Genomic DNA, 20,921 nt, shown 5'->3' with positions numbered 1-20,921 from the left:
TATTTATCTGTTGGCTTCTTAAACTCAACTACGTTTCTGCCTCCATCTCTAATAAGATAAATATCCAATGGACTCTCATTTCCTTTTTGGGCTACCCACCCCCACTATGTTGATATTTTCTAGATTCTAGGCTCAGGATCATTTTGGTTATTTTTTTTCCCCTTTTCTTTTGTCCTAGAGTTTTTAGAAGACAATGATAGACATTGAAAATCTCATATTGCTTCTTTTATTTAAATACTTGAAAACTGTGTTTTGGGAGTGTTATCATTATAGTTCTTTATGTGGCAAACCTTGGGTGTTTTTAAAGTCTAATAGGTTTATTACGCCCTCACATTTTTTTTGTTTGATTTTTTTTTTTTTTGCGGTACGCGGGCCTCTCACTGTTGTGGCCTCTCCCATTGCGGAGCACAGGCTCCGGACGTGCAGGCCCACTGGCCATGGCTCACGGGCCCAGCCGCTCCACGGCACGTGGGATCTTCCCGGACCGGGGCACGAACCCGTGTCCCCTGCATCGGCAGGCAGACTCTCAACCACTGTTACGCTCTCACATTTGATTGGCAGTTTGAATATACAGTTCTGTGCTCAAAATTCTTATCCTTCAATACTTTAAAAATGTTACTTCAATATTGTTCTGAATTCAGTTTTGCTGTTGAGAACTCTGATGTCACTCTGGGTCTTTTTTAAAAATATGGTCTGTTCTTTCTGTCAGGATGCTTTTTATTTTTTTCTTTGTATTTGATATTCTCAAATTTTGCAATAAGGTATCTTATGTGCAGTATTTTCTTTATTTGTTTGGTACTCTGAGTCCTTTAGATTGAGGTCTTTGAAATTCTTTAATTTTGAGGAATTGGTCATTATTTCTTTAAATATTTCTTCCTCTCAATATACTTCTTTTTCTGGGATCTGAATGTTGGCAATTTCACTTCTCTTTTGTGTTACAGATCTCTAAATTGCTGAATTTCTGTTGTTGTTGAGTTTACTATCCTAGCTTTCTTTATGTTCTTAGAAACTGTAGGTATAAGTCCATCAGGAAGGAGGATTTTGTGTGTGTACCTGTCGTTGGGATGACTTAGAGCCTCCTTCTCTTCCTTCTTCTACTCCCTCTCCGGCTCTTGACCACTGTGTTCACCAGGTTGAACCAGGTGCTTTGGTTCAGAACCAGCTATTATTCCTGTACGTAACTCTCATCCCGGGGAGGGGAGTGGGTGGGCTTATCAAATCTACTTTCCAGGCAAGTGGGGAACTTGGTCACAGATTTTTGGCCTCCATTTAGTGTGGTGAGTGTCTCCCAACCCCTAGTTCCACATGGGGAGCCTGGTTCTACCCCTGAACCATGCCTGGTGTATTGTAGGTATATTGACCTAAGGATACCACAGGATTTAAATGTCTGTTGTTTCTGCTGGTCTGGATGAGTCCTGGAGCTGGTAGACTTTTGGCTTGTACTCCCGCTGACTTCTGAAACTATTTCCTTTCTGTTTCTGTTTCATAGAGATGGGAAACAAGTTTTCAAGTGCAAATTTATTTTAAAAGTCATTTCATTGCTGTTGTTGTTGGGCACATGTGAGAGGAGAGGTGGGTTTCCATTTAAAATTTCATTGCTGTCTTGACTGGAAATTTCCTGATTGGCCTTTACTGTAAAAGTGTTACTGTGTTGTTACAAGTGCAGTTACTTTGTTCTGCACTTATAACAATAAATCTTTCTTTGATCCTAGTGACTAGCTGTTTGATATTTAGAAGCATCTAAGATTATTCTGACGGGAAGCATATTTCTGCGCCAGCGGAACCACAGAGAGAGTCTGCTGTTGTCTTCCATTTAACCAAATACGTAACTGCGGAGTTTGTCAGAAGTTTAATTCATTAGATCTTCTTCTCTTCTCTTCTCTCTTTCTTTTCTTTTTTTCCATTTTTCTTTCTTCTCTTCTGTCCCCTTTCTTTTTCTTTCTTTCTTCTAATTCATAAGCCAGGATGTTTGAGAGAGGGGAGCATGGACCAGCCTTATGAGTGGAGACAGCTCATCTCTGACAAATAACAGAAACCTCCTGTGGTTTCAGCTCATACTCAAACATTCTAGACTGAGTAGAAAACAGCAGGTAATGGATTCAAGGGGAACCATCTCTGACGTCTTAACAGTTAGGAAGTTTATTTGAGAGATGGACAAAGAAGAAATGAATGAAATGGGAGGGAAAACTCTAAGCCTTATTCCCTCCAACAGCAGTTCTGTTTAAGTGAAATGAGCAGAAGGTGAGTGGAGAGAAGCACTTATCATCAGAACAAGAAAGTTCCACTATCTAGAGTAAAAGTTGATCAGCATATTAAAATATAGGAGATAGGGCTCCCCTGGTGGTGCAGTGGTTAAGTCTCCCTGCCCATGCAGGAGACACGTGTTCAAGACCTCATCCGGGAAGATCCCACATGCCTCAGAGCAACTAAGCCCGTGTGCCACAACTACTGAGCCTGCACTCTAGAGCCCACATGCCACAACTACTGAGCCCGTGTGCCACAACTACTGAAGCCTGCGCACCTAGAGCCCGTGCTCCACAACAAGAGAAGCCACCACAGTGAGAAGCCCGTGCACCGCAATGAAGAATAGCCCCTGCTCGCCACAACTAGAGAGAAGCCTGTGCACAGCAACAAAGACCCAGTGCAGCCATAAATAAATAAATAGATAGATAGAGAGATAGATAGATAGATAAACATCCTGTGTATTGTTAACTGTGGTAGAATTATCAAGTTCTTTTTCCCCCTTGCTGCTCAGTTTTCTGCCAGTCATTGAAGATCGCTTTAGTCTTTTCCTGAAAACAGAACACATGAGCATGTACTCAGGGTCATAAAGAAATCAGACTAAATAGTGAAATCCAGTAGCTGACATGAAAGGCATGTCCTCGTGAATACTTTTTTGGTCCATTTTTTATGCGAATCTATGTCTGGGCCGGAAACCTAAATACTTGTAAGATAACACTTCTCTCTGTTTACCATAGTAACAGCAATAACCACCACCACCACCATCAGTAAGGAGAAGGCTGCTCCTTACACTGAAGTTCCTCCAGGGTTCTTCTTCCATTTCTATATCTTCTCCTTTGCCCTCTCCATCCAGTGCTATGACTTCAACTCAACCCACATGCCTCTCAATAAAATCATCCCAGATCTTTCTCCAGGGCTCTGGGGCTGTATAACCAGCTCTCCTTTGGACATCTTCCCCTCGATCTCTTACCCCCTCGAATCCAACATGTCTACAGCTGGTCTTATTATTTCCCACACGCAACTTGCTCCTTGTTTTTCATGCCCTATTTCAGTGGATAATTCTACATTCACCCGGTTACCTAAAGCAAGAACTTGAGGGTCATGGTAGGTTCCTCTTTCAACCTTCACCTTCATTCACAGAGGTCCGATGACTGTAATACCTGAGTATCTCTTGAATCTGTATCACTTCCTTGTTTAATCCCTGCAATAACTTTCTAATGCCTGTAGCACACATCCAGACGCCTTAGCGAGATATAAAACTCGACACCCTACCACCTTCTGCTGTGTTGGCTTTACCTGACTGTCTTCTGCACCTTTGGGTTAGAGGCTGATTCTTCACCTTTGTAACTTGGCATCTGCAGTGTGCCTTAGTATATAAGTAGAACCTCAATAAATTGAAGAAAGAGGGTGAGAGATGTTTGTGGCTTGAAAGGGGAGAGGACGATTATCAGAAGCTGCGTGCAGCTTTTCTAACAATACTTTGAGATTTTTTTCCTTCTTAATTCCTAGAGGCACTGGCTTTTCAATTTCATGATCTTTTCTGTGGCAGTGAGTCCACAGCCAGTATTTCCTGAAGCCTCCTGATTTGCCTGGCACTGCATTGCGTTCTCTACGGATTACCAAGATGAGACATGGCCTCCACCCTCAAAAGATGCATAACGGAGGTGGGGAGCTAAAATCAGGTCATGAAAGCATTGACAGTGCAACGTAAACTTCTGCTTGCCTGCCATCGTGAGAAAGGAGAACAAGCAGAAAAGGTGGTTGGCAAGAGATTCTGGAGGAGGTGGGAATTAAGCTGGGTGTTGTGAGGAAGTCATTGTCTCTTCTAGATGTGGTAGTTGTATTCTACTGAGTTTCTCATCTTGGAGTCTGTTCATAACAAAAGCCCTTCAGCACCATTTTTGTTCACGTACTCGGATCAACCCTGTTACTCGCAGGTGATGAGTCTGGAGATGCCTGTTGAAGGGTAGCACCTAGGGAAAGAGTTTGTGTGACACTCTGGAGAGATAAAAGGTGAAAAATGACGAGGGTGTCGGACTGTAGTTCTCAAGTACAAATTAGTTTCATAGGATTTAAAATCTTTATTCCTGATATTGTCAAACAGAATTTTTTAAAGCTTTATTATTTTCCTACTAGTTAAAAAGAAGTCATTTAATTTTGGTGAACTAAAATTTTAGACTATTTAACTTTTACATGCCTGGTATTTTAGTGTTTCCTCAAATGCAGTGATTCTCAGGTAGATAAGCTCATTCTTGAACAGTGAGAGAGAGGAATTTTGTGCACATGGAAAGCAGGCTGAGAGAGCTCTTCGTTTGATCACTTTGTGTATCAATATTCTTTTCACTTGAGGGCTCAGATTGCCACTGTTTGGCAGGAAGTAAGGGAGAAATTCTCTTACTAGCACGTGATTTAATATGTTGAGTGACAATTTGTGCTGTGTCAGTCTGCTTAGGGACAGGATTGGAGGGGGTGGTGATGAGCTAGTGTATATGGTTGTGAGAACCTTTCAGGTATCTTTTGAAAGGAACCTTAGACCCTTGGGCTCCACTTCCCCAAAGCAGCTTCTCATTGACACGTTTCTCCTTGTAGGAGTGAGTCAGGGAATAGCTGGGCCCAGACTCTCACTTGCTGCTTTGCTGTGTCAGGTCCTGCCCCAGAGACAGGGCCTGCAGCCCAGAGAGCAGAGGGCCAACATCCAGTCTCCTGCAGCCAGGAAGCTGCTAGTGTGTGACCCGCTCTGGAGGTTATCTTGTCCTGCTGCAGAGCTGGTCATATTTTGCAACTTCTAGCCAAGCCCTGAATTGGCAGCTGTCGTGCAGGTAAACGTTCAGGAGTTTACTTTAGGCTCCGCGCTGGGGTTACATAGGAGACCTTCTTAGTTTTGAAGGGGGTTGTTGCCCAGGATGACTGAACGACACACAGAAGGGTCCTGGAAAGCTGGAGCTCCAGGTCTCATTTGCAGGAAAGAACTGGATGGATTGAGCTATCCAGGCACAGGGGGAGAGGCAGCCTTTGTTTCAAAGTGGACTGTATCCCAGGACGAAAATAAATCCAAAGGAAATCATAGAGATCTATCAGTGGGTTTGGGTTCATTTGCCTGAAAATGAGCCCTTCTTTTTGGGGCTGAATTATTCCAGTTAGCTAAATACGTTTGCCGTGAAGGGCAGTAGAAAAAGGAACTTCACTGAAAGAGGAAGCATATGGTCTTCTGGGCTGTGTGTTTGTGAATGGAGAGAGAGCAAGGCTTTGTAGAGTGACTTTGCCCAGGGAGAAGACCTGCTCACAGAGATCACATTCACCTCTCACCCCATTGTATCTCTCTCCCTGACCATGCACTTGGGAAAGAAAAAGTTCAGAAAACTCCCTCACCGCCATCTTCTGCACTGGATCATGCAACCCCCTAGCTGCTTCTATAAGGGGTCCCTTCTTCCAGCCATCACCACCCCCTCTCATTCCTCCTGGCCTGAATTCTGCTTTTCCAGATCTCCACTTCTAAGATTCTTTTAGCCTTAGTTGTAAGCTAGGTCAGAGTTAAGTAAGAATTATTTTATACAGTCAATTTTCAAGATTAGTATCTTGGGAACGAGCTTCATCAGAGCCCAGGATTGCTCTTGTGCTCCATTATTAGCAGAATTGAAATCCATCTAAGATGGTTTTCCAAGAGCACGTTCCTCGCTGTTCCTGGTGTTCATACACCCTCCATTTCTGGGACTTGGGACTGAGGAACTACGAAGGTTTAATCAGCTGGAAGCTGTCTGTGGCTGGGTTGTGACCCTCCACATTGTGTGTCATCTGCCACGGTAGTTTGTTGAGCAACTCTTGTGACCCGGCATTTACAAAATCAAGGCCAAGCCAGTGCTGTCTTAATAGAAAGTTGCTGCCCCGGAGCAGTTACAATTTAATGGGGACTGTGACTTTGGCTGAAGGGTCCAAGCTTCAGTGCGGGCTGTTCAGATGTGTTGATGGCAGCTGGGAGTACCACGAAAGCGAGGAGACCAGTCGAGGGACACGGCTGCTCTTCTGAGCTTTTCTACCTTCTGCATTTCCCACCCAAGCCCATAATGTGTACAGATGATACAAACGCATTTCACAAAATGGTCCTCCGTGAACGAATAAATCGTGCAACCCATTTAAGAAATGCATTTTCGTTTGGGTTTAAAGTCATCCCCTGCAGTCACTGCAGGGGTCTGGTTCTTGTAGAACATCCTCCCTAATGTTCACCGGGAAATGGAAGCTTCTCTGTGTCCGGGATTTAATAAATTGGGCTATTAAATCGTAATCCAAGACACCAGCTCAGAAGATAAGGTCCCTTTCAAGTTGTTGAACTTGTTATGACTGGGTGGTGATTGGCAGTGGCTTAAAGGGCCATCATGTGACTAGAAAGTGAGAGGCTGGACCCTGCAGGACTGGTGCACTGCTCTGGATTGTTTTCGAGGTTATCAATGATTTATGACTGTGCTCCTTAGAGACCAGGAGGTCACTGTGGCCGCCATTAAGGCTTTCATCTTCCGTTTGATCTGATTTTGATTATTGTTTTTTCTTGTGGGGAAAACACTCCTCACTTTGCATTACCTATAATTTATTTTAAGCATCTTTGGTTAAAATAAAAAACACCAAAATCCCTAAAGACAGGGCACCAAAATACTCTCAGGCTGCATTGTAAATGTAATTTTGGATATAATTTGATTGCCTAATCGAGTGATACCATGTAGTTATTAGTGGAGGTTTTTTTTTCCTCCTCTGAGTATTTGAAAGTTGATGGCTTTTTCTCCTCCCCAGGTGACCGACCCAATCTTCCTAAGGAGGACACTCCTCCCAGCAGCCTGGACTCATTTTCCTCCCCATCTCCCACGGCTGCCGCTGCCCATGGGCCCCCTGGACCAGACAAAAACCACCTTCTTGCAGATGGGGGTACCTTTGGGGACTGGGCATCCACTGCGTAAGTAGCTGTGCTTTTCTGTTTGGTGCTGAGGTAGGGGGGGCCCTGAAATGAAAGTGGCCCTTCATTTTGAAGTTTATGTGGCAGGTCGATACTGAAGCCGTTAGATCTCAGGACCTTTGTTCTCTAATTAGTGGGGCTGCCAAAAGGAGAGGGTCCATAAAACATGGCCTTTCTTTAATAGGGTGTCTGTGTTCCCAGTATGGAAGGGGTGGGCAGGTGCTATTTCAAATCTGTTTTAAGTTCAATTCATGGCAGTTTGGGGTTGCATGAAGGAAGTTTGCTGTTGTCCTGCTTGGGATGTTTTCTCGCTAGTTATTGCAAACTTTTAGAATGATGCAAATGCGTGCATTGTGATCAGTAGACTTTCCAGGCTTTCTATTGGATGATATCTTAGTTATATGAATTTTTGCAAGCTTTATGCTAGTGTCCTGCTCTGTTTACTCCGTAGCACCCTGCATAATTGACAATTGATGGATGAAATACCCGATCTTAGTTTCTCAGTTTGGTTGAGTGCCAACCATGAGCAGATCAGCTCAGGTGTATTAAGACAAATAATACCGATACAAACAAAATACCATGGACCTGGTTTGACTACATGAGGGTTTGTCTTTCTCTGCTTCCTGAGGCTGTGGAGTAAGTGCAGGTTGGTGGTGGTGCGGAGCATCAGATTTCAAACAGATGCTGAGAAGGAGAAAAAAAAAAAAAAGAACTCTGCTAATAATTACATGACATTACTTGATTAGTCAATCAAATGACATCCAAAAATACATCTATAATTCAGCCTGAGAGTATTTGGGTGTCCTGTCCTTAAAGTTAAAAAAATGTTTTCAAAAACTCAAAGTTGCTTAAAATAAGTCATAGATAATGATGTCATTCTACCCTTGCTGGGCATTCTTGGGACTTTAAATGGAATTGGAGAGTGTTTCTCACATCACTTGGCTTTTTATAGTTACTGCTGGAGTCACATGAACTCATTATGAACTTATTAAGTATTACAAGAGGCTGGGAGAAGTTTGGTATGCTAAAATTTGGGGGTGACCTGAAGACTTTGAAAAACTAACCGAAAATCCAAGTGGAACTCAAAATATGGGTACACATTCTCCAGATGAGCTTTTTTTTTCCCTTCAAAATTGTCCTGTATGTATATTTAAATGCTGAAGACTGTGTATTGTGGATTTAAACCGCAGAGTACTCAAACAGGCCTGTCATTTTTACTCTTCTTTTTTCAAAATAAAAATACTCTTTCACTTTTGTGCTACAAGCAACAGTGACAGTGGTAACATAGGATCCCAGCCTCTGCAATGCTGGGCACTCTAGCAGTGGAATTTGGGGTGTGTGTGTGTGCGCGTGTGTGTGTTTTAAAGCACAAGCCAGGTCTCTAATTATTCCTGTCAGTAAGTGTCTGTCACAGTCAGTGGAGAGCATTTTAGGCAGTGTTTCTTACTCTACAGTGGTTCTGTGGAGAAGTGACATTCCAAGCCACGATGTAGGCAATGCTCAGTTCACAGCACATCCATGGCTGAAACATGAAGAGCTTGATAATTTTGGTCATAAATCAGATGAGGAGTGAATACCCCCAGCTTCCTATTCATACAAATTTTAAAATGTCATGGAAAGCACTCCAACCTTTGAGAGGCCCGAAAGGGAGGGGGCAAAATAAGTAGTTGAAACAAGTCTGGAAAGGGGATTTTTGTTATAGTGGAGACTTCCTGCTACTTGAAGAGCTTGATTTTTTGTTTTCTGGGCACTGGATGAAACGCATCTCTCTCTTACATATATATATAATAGAATTCCTGTGTGTCTTTTAAAGGACTTACTGGTAAGCATATCTCAGTGCAGATTTCTCATGAAGTCGGGGAGCGCCTCTCATACTTGAGGACCGTGAGGACCCCCTGCAGGGCTTGTGCAGCCCACGGCGCTGGGCCCACACCATAGTGACGCTTAGGATTGGGGAGAGCCTGCAAATGCGTATTTCTAACGTCTTCCCTGATGATGTTTGGCAAACCCTGACAAAGACTCCTGTCCGCCCCTCCCCGCATGGTCATGTGCTGATGTAAACAGCTTCTCTGAGGACTGTAGTTAGGAGAAGTGACAGTGCTTCCTTCTTTTTTCTTTTCTCTTTTCTCCCCTCCCCTCCTCTCCCCCCTCCCCTCCCCTCCTCTCCCCCCTCCCCTCCCCTCCTCTCCCCCCTCCCCTCCTCTTCCCCCTCCCCTCCCCTCCCCTCCCCTCCCCTCCCCTCCCCTCCTCTCCCCCCTCCCCTCCCCTCCTCTCCCCCCTCCCCTCCCCTCCTCTCCCCCCTCCCTCCCCTCCTCTCCCCCCTCCCCTCCCCTCCTCTCCCCCCTCCCCTCCCCTCCCCCCTCCCCTCCGCTCCTCTCCCCTCCCTCCCCTCCTTTCCCCTCCCTCCCCCCTCTCCTCCCCTCCCCTCCCCTCCCTCCCTTCATCTCCCCTCCCCTCCCCTCTTCTCTCTTCCTAGGATTGTGTGTTTGCTGTCTTCAAGCAGCCCTTGGGTGCCCCTGCAAACTTTGATTCCCTCTGCCTGAAATGTCTCCCTTCCTTTCTGCTCAAGACAATCTTGACCTGTCTTGAGGATCTAATTTAGTTTTCAGTTTCAGGTAGCCTTCTCTAGGGCTCTAGTCTACTGGAGGGTGAGGAATAATCCCTTCCTCTGTCTATACCCAATACGTGATGTTAGAAAACGATCCCCTTCTAGTACTAGTTAGTACTTACCTTTTATTGTTATTTGATAGTAGTATATGTGTGTGTCTATCTGTGTATCTACATCAGTGTCTCCATCTGCCTGCCTGCCTATCTATCAATCTTATTCAGTTTGGGCTGCTATAACCAAAATACTTTGCTTGAGTGGCTTATGAAGAGCAGCAATTTATTTCCCACACTTTTGGAGGCTGGGCGTCCAAGGTCAGGGTGTCAGCCTGGCTGGGTTGAAGTGGGAGGCTGCTTCCAGTGTACAGACTACTCACTTCTCACGTATCCTCACACGATGGAGAGCAGAGAGCGGAAGCAAGCTCTCTCATGGATCTTAGAAGGACACTAACCCCGTTCATGAGGATTCCACTCTCATTGCATCCTAATTTTCTCCCAAAGGCCCCACCTCCTAACACCATCCCATGGGAGGGGGTAGGGTTTCAACATGCAAATTTGGGGGGTTCACAAACATTAGATGCATAACACTATCCAATCTTTCCCTCACTCCAAGGTCGATCATAAAATTATTTTTTAATAGATTTAATTAATTAATTAATTCATGGCCGCATTGGGTCTTCGTTGCTGCACACAGGCTTTCTCTAGTTGCAGCGAGCGGGGGCTACTCTTTGTCGTGGTGTGCGGGCTTCTCATTGCGGTGGCTTCTCTTATTGCGGAGCACGGGCTCTAGGCGCATGGGCTTCAGTAGTTCTGGGCTGCGGGCTCAGTAGTTGTGGCACGCATACTTCAGTAGTTGTGGTTCACGGGCTCTAGAGCGCAGGCTCAGTGGTTGTGGCGCATGGGCTTAGTTGCTCCATGGCATGTGGGATCTTCCTGGACCAGGGCTTGAACCTGTGTCTCCTGCATTGGCAGGTGGATTCTTAACCACTGTACCACCAGGGAAGCCCTCGATCATAAAATTCTTGACAATAAAATTGGGTCTCATACTCTTTGAACTTTTTAGTGATATTGACATAGTTATTAATAAATATTTTATTTCCAATTTAAATTATTATGCATTTATAAAAATGCTTTTCTTTTGGAAATCTCATTTCTTTCTGTGTGTCATTGAATGTCTCTTAGGCAATTTAAAACTCTTTGGGAATTTCACAGAATTAATCTCACCATTTTCTCTTTATAACGTTTTTCTGTATTTCCTCAGCACTTATAAATTTAGTTTTCATTGTATGTGCTTTTCTTTTTGTTTCTTTTTTTTTTTAAATCCATCATCTCTGCATACCAGCTGACAGTACTGATTATAGTAGGATCTGAGTAAATCTGATTAAGAGCCCTTTTTAATAAAACCGAAGTTGCTGTGTAGTCATTAAAACTCTTCTCAGAGCCTTAAAAAGGAGGCACTGCCTGGACTGCTTGGTTTTAATCCAGACTGGTGACTCTCTGTTCCCAAACTTAAACTTGCCTTATCTTAGGTCCTGAAAAATGAAGCCCAAATGTATATAGATCACATAGGACCCCAGTAGCTCTGTTGTACAGAAATGCCGTGACCCCAGCTGCCAGAAAGCAAACTTACGCAGGAAAACCTACCACAGCTGATATTCGGATACAGGCAGCGTGTAACTACAGCTGTAGTCTCTGACGGGTAGAAAACAATCCAGGAGAGTTGGATTTCTTGGGTTTCTGCTGATGTTTATGACTTGTGGGTATTCTTCAATGCAGTCAGTCAATCTGTAGCTATTCCTTACCTGTACACTCAAGTAAGGTGATGGGTGACTTCATTGCCAGTAAAGAATTGCTAGCTCAGTCTCCTTGGAGGACATTACATCATAGGTCAAGGTATTTCAAATGTTCCAAAGTCATTTTTTCCCCAATAAAGTAGTTTTCTCTTCATTTTTAAGCGATGGGGCAGGTCCTTGATAAGTAATTCTTTTAGGTTTCCTGCCACAAAAGAAAATCTCTTGTAAGTAGATACCAGGAGTTGTTATCTGCTTCCTGTACGGATTTCAAATGAAAAGGAGTGCCTCCTGCTAGCACGTGTCCGTGGTCAAGATGGCAGCAGCATCCTAGCATAGTTCTTCGTAGCTGGGAATGTTGGTACCCCGAGATGTAACTCAGTGTGTGCTCTGGCAGGCTGGGAGGGCAATAGATCCTTCTCTCCCACCCAGTGAGAGGCTTGGCTTGGCTTGGCTTGGTTTATCCTGAATGTGAAGGTGTTCCTAACACGTCTATCCCCGATGCTGCCCTGAGCCGCTGTTGTGCATCAGAGATAGTAGCCTCCCCAGGCTTGGTGCTAGTTGGTTAAGGTCATTAGACGGTAAGCTCCCATGCCCATTTACAGCCTCGTGCATGTCATCTGTAGACTCTGTGTGTGCTCACCATCTTTATTCTGGTCTATGAAATAATAACTCGCAAAAACTGGGCAAACGCATAGAGGTTTCCCATAGACAGCTCCTTGGCATTTGAGATTACTTGACTTGGTTCCATGATTGCTTTTCAGGGAGTTGATGAATTTTGCGGGGAGATAGCAAAGTACCCCTTAAACTGGCTTTGTGTCTGTGACAACAAACCATGAGTGATTTGTCTGAAGTTCAGAAAAATAATCACCTTAAGCAATTTTTAACAGGCTTTGGTGAAATTGGGTGCACACTTAGAAATTATAAGGTAGCAGTCATGGGCAGATTTTGTCTTCGCCTCTTCCCTTCGTCTCTCTTTCTTTCTGTTCTCTCTCTCCTCCACCCCTTCAGGGAGGGCTTCCTCAACCCCGTTGCTCCTTGACTTTACTGCTCCCAACCCTGCCAGGGCAGTCAGTTCACCCTAGAAGTTGATGTCTTAAATTTTGATTGTTTCAAAAGAAAATAGGGAATTTAACTTTTAAAAGTTTTCTCTCTCTCTCTCTTTTTTTTTTGGGGGGGGTGCATATCTGCTTTTTCGCTAACTTGACTAAGATGAGCACATATGGCTTTTGTAAAAAGGGGAGAAAAGTTATGTATATTTAAAAACAGATCAGGAGACGGTGGTATTTAACCCCCAAAAGTGAATTGCCCATCATAGGCATTTCCAGCATCTTTATTGGCTAGTTAGGACATGATATCCTAATAAGGGGAGCACCTTTTCTTCTCTGCTTACCTGTAGGTGGACCCTGGTTACAGAAAGTGGTGGGTTCCATTGACCGGCGTCTCTAGTAGAGCTGGTGCCTTCATGTGGCGCTGGGTGCTGTGAGGAGTGGATTGGAAGCCAGTCTCCCATACCTAAGTGAGCGGCAAAGTCCCTGGTGGGTTCAGAAAGATGGAGGTGTAAGATAGCTCGTAGGGAAGCACATGAATGAGCAGGAGTAGACCGCCTTGCTGTGAGCCCCGGCAGCCTTGTGACTTCTGCCCAGAGCTTAGCCCATCTGGACCTGTTGGGGGCTGGGGACTTAGAGGGGGCATCAGCAGTGGCTGGTGGTGAGAGGCTGCAGAGAAGGCTCGATGCGGTAGATCCTCTCTTGCATTTCTCAGAATCAAAGACTGGGGAGCATTAACTCTCGGGGGCCACAGACTTTGTTGTAGCTGCTTTATAACTATGTCATGTTGATCCTCACATCAGACCCAGTGAGGTAGAACTATGTTCTTTTTTTTTTTTTGCTGTACGCGGGCCTCTCACTGTTGTGGCCTCTCCCGTTGCGGAGCACAGGCTCCGGACACGCAGGCTCAGCGGCCATGGCTCACGGGCCCAGCCGCTCCGCGGCATGTGGGATCTTCCCAGACCGGGGCACGAACCCGTGTCCCCTGCATCGGCAGGCAGACTCTCAACCACTGCGCCACCAGGGAAGCCCTATGTTCATTTTTAAAGATAGAGAAATGGAGGCACAAAGAAGGTCAGAAATTTGCCCCAAGCCACATGACTAGTAAGGGGCAGAGAAGGGTTATGACCCTGATCTGTCTGCCCTCGTGATCTCTGGTTCCCTTGGACTTGTTTTACTGTCGGTATGGAAAGTCTGGTGGCACATGGGAACGTTGTTCAATTGTAGTTTTCCCTCGATTCTGAGACCCACAGTGAGCTAACAGTGGCTGTCAGCTGGCCGCTGCCCTTGTTCTGAAGAGGGAGCGCTGACCCTGTGTTAAGACATGTTGCTGTGGTTTATAGTTATCTATGGAGAATAAACCCTTGAATCTGAATTGCGGCACATTCACCATCCAACACCTTTGGCTGAGATTTGTGGAGGAGGGCATCCTCCCCTGCCGCAGAGCTGGGAGACTTGGAAATTTGATATTTTGCAACAGAGAAGCATCCGTAATCTTTTCATGAGTAACATGATATCCGGTACAGCTCTTGAAGCTAATCTTGGGGCCCACGTGCTTGGCCATCGACCCTCAGTCTATTCACACTCATTGGGGTGGTGGTGGTGGATAACTTTTGTCCTGTATATCTTCTTCAATCTTCTCTCCAACTCAGTATAGAAATTACGCCATCCCGACTGACCGCCTAGCATCCTCACAGCCTTCCATACATGTCCCTTGTGTCCTGCTGGGGTATTTTTGGTATTTGTATTGTGTACTTGGCACTTGCATGTGGCCTGATTCACCTCTTCCTTTGCTGTGCTCTAACTACAGGTTCTGAAATTCAGAGATTTTATTTTCAAGCCAAATGGTTGGTCATTCATCTAACTTTAAAGCCCCGTAATGAAAGTTGACTTTCCAAATTAAAGACACTGGTCTGAATTTTTGTAGTAGCTGCTCTACTGCTTAAGATTCAAACAAACAAACAAACAAACAAAAATTAAGTCTTCTCGTTAGTCTTGTTTTGTTTTTCTTTTTTGTTTCACTGGTTTTTGCTATTGTAATGTATCATTTGCTGTGCATGGACTGGTTGGCTGGGTCTCAATATTGAAATGCAGGCAGGGGCCTCGTGAGCTTTCTGTGAGTTGGAAGACCATGGTGTAGACTGGTAAAGCACTGATTTTAGAGTCAAATAAGCCTGGCTTTGCATTCTTCTCCTGCCACTTCAAACCTTGGAGGCCTTATATAAATTACGTCAGCAAACCAAGGCTTAGCAAGATTATCTGCAAAGGGGGAGTAACAGCACCCAGCCCTCTTGATTGTTGTGAGGATTCAAGGTACCACATGTCATAAAACCCAGTCACGGCTCCCCTGGGAGCCCTAGGCTTGCATTTTCCTTTCCTCCAAGAACTTAATTTAATATTCTTAGTTGAACTTGACCCAGCTTCCTGGTTCATCAGTTATGTAATCTCCCCACTAAATGGCTTAGGGAAAATAGGCTCTTTAGTCCTGGAGAAGCCTTTAGTGTTGACCTGAAGTTGCATTGTTTCCAGCATTTACAGTAGTTATACCAGGAGAACCCGCAGCTCCTGTCCTTGCCTCGCTGTGTAGAAAGGTCCTCTGTAGAAGCTTCGGAGAATAGGGCCCTTGGGTAGCTCATGACCAAGGCGTAGGGTTCCCAGTGGGACCCAGCCAGCTCTCTAAACTGTCCTGAGCAGTATGGGAAGCTCACCTATCACCACAGGTAACCCGTAAAACACGTTGCTTGGTAAGTAACCAGAGGATTTTCTTAGCAGAGTAGTGCTGTACCCCTTTTGAGCTGTGCTTGGGAGCCCCTGTTTTATATGTTCCACCCTCACGTTGGCTGGTGACTGTCTTCCACATACGAATTGAGCTTGTAGAAATATTCTCGTCAGTTGCACTGCGGGACCATAATGCTGAGACCTCTCTACAGCCCCATAATTCTCTGAAACGCAGCTGCGGCTCCTTTTCTGTTCGGCTAGCAAGCTGAAGTTCACGCCTGGTCCCTGATTCCACAGTGATCATCTGGAAGGAAGAGAAATGCAATTCAAGGAGCACTTTGAGTGAAAGAGCAGTCAGAGGTGTAACTCTCAATTCTCTCATAGCAAACCCCGAGAAAATGATCAGCCTGGGGGTGAGCCTCGTAAGATAGGGGCTGACTAGGTCTAGTGGTGTCCTTTCTTGTCGAGGAGGGAAACCCCCCAGCAGACCCAGCATCCTGGGGGGTGAGGGCTGAGTGTTCAGTGTGGTTGTATCCAACCTCAGAAGGCTCTGTCTTACCTGTGTTCGAGAGATTTCCTTCCGTGCCTTTCCTCCTCTCCCTGCCCACCTCCCTCCTTTTCCTCAAGGGGGACCAAGTTCTTGCTTTTACGTGCTGGCTCGATCTATTGGCTGTCTGCCTCCTGCATGGGAGGTGATCCTGAGCAATTAGTCAGGAGAGCTCCTGCTGCAGGAAAGCCCTGGGTGCTTGCAGATTGGCTTTTGGCACACACAGGAGTCCCCACGCCGCAAAGCCAGTGAAGATGGAGGAAGGCGAGTGGGCTTTCCGAGCCCAGGGGAGTTTACCATCATTATCTTCACCTCTTCCAACTCTCCACTACGAAATGGATTCACATCTGATCCATCTCATCCAGGGGTGAGCAAACTGTGGCCCACCACTGCCTGTTTTTTTTTTTAATAAATAAAGTTTTATTGGAACACAGCCACCCAGTCATTTACAATTGTGTCTGTGACTGCTTTTGTGCTGCTATGATGGCAGGGTTAAGTAGTTGCAAGACCTACAGCCTGCAGACCCTGAAGTATTTATCATCTGGCCTTTTGCAGAAAAAGTTTGCTGACCTCGATCTAATCTATAAACAAAACTGATCTTTTTGGGAAAGCCTACGCTCCTTAAAAACCAGTCTCAACAGTTGTGGTTAATTGCCATGTTTTAGATGGGCGGTCCAAGTGATTTTTAAATGTAACTCTTAGGAATCTTTTCATGTCATTGAACTAACCAAAAGTTTTCCTTATGGCTTTTGGATGCCTTCAAGTGTGTGATCATAATTTCAAAAGGCTTTTTAGTGCTTCAGTGATTGAAAAATTTATTTGGGGTTATTCTTTTTACAACCTGTTGTTCAAAAAATTTATTTTGACATAGTTTTAGATTTACAGAAAATTTACAAAGATAGTATAGAGAGTTCCCATAGCCCCTTCACCCGGCTCTACTACTAACATCTTACACCAAACCATGGTACTTTGGTTAAAACCAGGAAATTCACCCTGGTGCAATACTGTTACATACAGACTTTATTTCTGTTTCACTAATTGTTTCACTCATGTCCTTTTGTTCCAGGATTCAGTCTTGGATCATATGCAATCATACTGCACTTAGCAACTTTTTTCTCCCAATGGTGACATTTACTTAATATTTATAGTTTTCCCCCTTTGACAGAGTTCGTTGTCTTTTGGTAAAGAAAATGATTCATTGGTGAAGATGTAAGCTTGGAAAGCAGAGGCAATATACCTAATGCTCATAAGAAGGGCTTCACCTGTTGAGTACTCGCTGTTCTCCAGTCACTGCTGGGTGCTTTATACCTGTCATCTTATTTACATCTTACTGCCACCCAGCCTGTCAACACTTACTTTCATTTTAGCTAAGGAAACTGAGACCAGGGAGATACTTACTCCCCCAGGTTTCAGTTGTGGCTGACTCTCAGCCAAGGCTGATAATGCCAGCTCTGCCCCAGCCTCTGAGAGTCAGAAGTGTCCTCCCCTCTCTCCCCATTCCCCTCCTGCCTTCTTTTTCTTTTTTTTTTTGCGGTACGCGGGCCTCTCACTGTTGCGGCCTCTCCCGTAGCGGAGCACAGGCTCCAGACGCGCAGGCTCAGCGGCCATGGCTCACGGGCCCAGCCGCTCCGCGGCATGTGGGATCTTCCCGGACCGGGGCACAAACCCGTGTCCCCTGCATCGGCAGGCGGACTCTCAACCACTGCGCCACCAGGGAAGCCCTGCCTCCTTTTTTTAAAAAACAAAAAAAGGAACAAGCTGAGGGAGATTAGGAAACTGCAAATGGGCATACTGCCAGGGCTGTCTTTGGAACCCAGGGTCTGTGTAGAGTGGCGGTGTCTCATGCAATTGTAATCGGTGTGATTAAAATCCTTCAGTCGCCCTGCCTGTGAGCATCTGACTCAGTGGACCTGCGCAGTGAGTGCCTCTGACTCTCCTGTGTCTCCATTCAGCTCCTTGTGTCCCACTCCAGCCGCTCGCTCGGAGGGACTTGAGGCTGTGAGCTCCGTGCGGTCTTGTCAAAACGGGACTTTGACCCGACATTGACCTTGAGTAAGTCACCGTCACCTTTCTGCTCTCGGCTTCTCATGTGTCACGTGGAGCGGTAGCATAGCTGGGAATGAGTGAATTAACGCGTGCCGGTTGTGCCTGGCGCAGCGCCGACTGTGCCAGGATGTAGGGAGGGCGTGATGATACTGACAGTGGCGCCATGGGCTCCGGGCGGAAAGCCTCCCTGGCTGCCCACGTGGCAGCTGCTCCCTCCTCTGTTCTCCTGTGGGACCCTGGCCACCTCTCTGTTGTGTGGCGCTCATCACGCTGCGTCATGATCATCAGTTTGTCTTTCTCTTCTCACCTGACTGGGTGCTCATGGAAAAGAGCTGTTATAGTTCCCTGGGTGTCCCCAGGGCAGGCGTGGGGCCTGACAGGTAGTCCTCAGACCAAGAGTGATGAGCGAACAGGGTCCAGTTCGAACCCTCCTCATGATCAGTGATGTCCTCCCGGCCCAGTGCTGTAGCTTATGGCCCCTTGTCACAGGTGCATGCTTCTCCCCACGGCTGTGTCCCTCACTGTGCTCACTTGGGACCAACAGCGTGCTGGCTGGGGAATTGCCCCTCTCTGGCACGTAAAGAAGAACGGTGGCATTTATATGAACAGAGATTTCCCATAATATACAGATCGACAGTATTTCCTTCTGTCTTTATTAACATTTTCAAACACTTTTGCCCAGGACAGCTGTTCTAGACTTCTGCTGTACGTTGTTTCCCAGCCTGGAATGAAAGATCATTTCACTAATGTGTTAGCTTCTGCTCGGAGACCTTGCAAATGAGGTTTTAAAATCTTTCCTTCCGGTGCAAACTTCTGATTTGATGCTGACATCATAAAAGCCATCGTCAAATATCTTGGTATTTGGGGGATTTAATCATTTCAGAGAAGCAGTCATTTCTTTTCCTGATGTGTATCCTCCCTCAAATGCTAAATTATGCTCTGTGCTCCCAGAGCCTGGAATCGGGCACTTGTATTGCGAGCACTGCCCAGAGCCTGACCTGCCTATGCTTTGCAAGAAATGTTTGTTAGAGGCAGACGTTCTCTGGTGACTGGTGCAGCTGTTGTCGAATTTTAACAGTTAAGGCCCTAAGTCCCCTCCCCCATTTCTGAAATGTTTGTGCTTTTCTGCTGCCAAAAAGTTTTTTTTAATATGCATGGCACGTGGAGTCTGGTATTGGAGACGATCGGGTCACAGTTTGAATCCCAAGCAGCATATACCATTGATTTGTTACATTTTCAGAAAAATGAACTCTGTAAAGTGTACGTATACACAGAAATGGTCATAATTTCATGTTATTGAGGGTTTATTCCTCCCCATCGTGAAAGCTACACGGTCTTTCCCTGACGTGCAGACCTGTTTTGCCAAGGTAAGAGTGTTGTTAGTGGAGAGAATTCGCTCGTCACCTTCACAAATGTGTGTTCCACTCCACCTGCCCCGCCCCCAGGCAGGAGACTTCCCATTGCCTTAGGAATACCAGGTAGCCTTCCAATGTCAGAAAGTTTTCGAGGATGAGTTTCTGAGTTAGCAGGAGGAAATCCCGGTGTTTCTAGTGAAACCCCCTTGTTTCCATTTCTTCCTTTTCTTTGAGAAGGAAACATTTCTCCTCAAAGGGAGGTTGGCTCTTTTGCCCCGAAGACAGAGAGGAGTCATGATGCTTTCAGTCTAGTGTGTGAAATTGGGAAGAGAGCAGAGAAACAGATTCATATTTCTCTGTAATTTATTTCTGTTTTGGTAAATGTGGTTTCTGAGCTTTTCAGGAAGAGTAGACTTCTGCCTGCATTTTTGCAAACCACAGCTTGGCTTTCAGGAAACATGGCACTTTAGGTGCTGTTTTATCATTGCTCAGCAGCTCCTTATTCAATAAAATCAGTGGTTTCTGATCACACCAGTCTTGGTCATCAAAAATCCATAGTTAAAGGGGCAGGAGGAAGAAGGAATTAAATACTTTCGTTTTTTTTTTTTTTAATGCTTAAATTTGGGACGTGGTAGGAGAGAACACTTGAAGTATTCCATGTGTTCTAGCAGGCAATGTGGGCTTTTGAATTCTAAGATCACCTACCAGTTTTGATCATTAACCCGAAGACTTTCTTAGCCAGGGTTCTCCTCTGAACCACAGAATATAAAACATGACCTGGGTATTTTCTCAGTGCTCCCAAGGATGCTGTCAAGAACTGTGACATCTGAAATTTGACTCTGCTTTGCAGGGTCCCGCATTGGCCTGCCATGATTCCAAGGACGCTGGCAGAAGACATTGGGCTCCTGGTCAGAGTCAAAGGACAGTACTCATCACAGCCGTAGCAGTCCTCAGAGTATTAATCTGAGTCCCAGTTGCCACAGGGTGATGCCCCGTGGCCCAGATAACACGTGCCTGTGGAGTGTTAGCAAGAGAGAAACCCAGAGCTCAGGAAAAACACATCTTTTATGACGGACAGTAAAGCCTGCTCTTCGCTCCAGAGGAAGACACAACTTTATCTTCCAAGGCTCTGTGCTCTAAAAGCATCCTTGAAAAGATAATCCATCCTTTGCTCACTAGAAGTGCAGAAACACCAGAGACCCGTATTGAATTGTCTCCCAACACATGGGTAGCTAGAACAGTTCTAGACATGCAGGAGAGGTGTTAATTCATTATGTACACGGATGCCTTAGGACGCCTTCTCTCCGGAGGCCCAGGCTGAGAAAAACTGCTAGATCACACCAAGGGCCCAGGCTGAGAAAAACTGCTAGACCTTTGCTCTGGGCTGCCGTTTCCCAAATGCCTAGGGTTCCTCTAAAATGTTTTAAGTCAAAGAAGAGAAAGACAATGCCAGAAATTCTCCTTTAAAAGGAATACTTTACTGCTTTTTGAGAAAATTATAAGTATTATCTTTTAAAGAATTAAATAGTTAAAAAATATTTTTTGATCCTTATTACCAAAAAGCAAAATAACCCAAATTCTGGAAAGTAGGAGATGGTTTATATAAAGAAACTCATGTTTACAATTTCTTGC

The 20,921-nt window shown here is 45.3% G+C and overlaps 1 protein-coding gene across 3 annotated transcripts in view; it reads left to right on the top strand.

Moving 5' to 3' along the window:
• Nucleotides 1-20,921, top strand: part of ARHGAP10 (Rho GTPase activating protein 10) — a 335,363-nt gene that overhangs the window by 301,430 nt on the left and 13,012 nt on the right. For all 3 annotated transcript variants that reach the window (XM_089912398.1, XM_022599764.3, XM_022599763.3), the window contains one exon: nt 7,021-7,180. In XM_089912398.1, the coding sequence (XP_089768524.1) occupies nt 7,021-7,180 (160 nt within the window). The remainder of the gene's footprint in view (nt 1-7,020; nt 7,181-20,921) is intronic.

This window comes from Delphinapterus leucas, chromosome 5 (genome assembly GCF_059928025.1).
Source record: "Delphinapterus leucas isolate spDelLeu-1000000601 "Yukka" chromosome 5, BTC_Dleu_Yukka2, whole genome shotgun sequence".
NCBI classification, from domain to species: Eukaryota; Metazoa; Chordata; class Mammalia; order Artiodactyla; family Monodontidae; genus Delphinapterus; species Delphinapterus leucas.
This window is presented reverse-complemented; position numbering and strand designations above follow the sequence as displayed.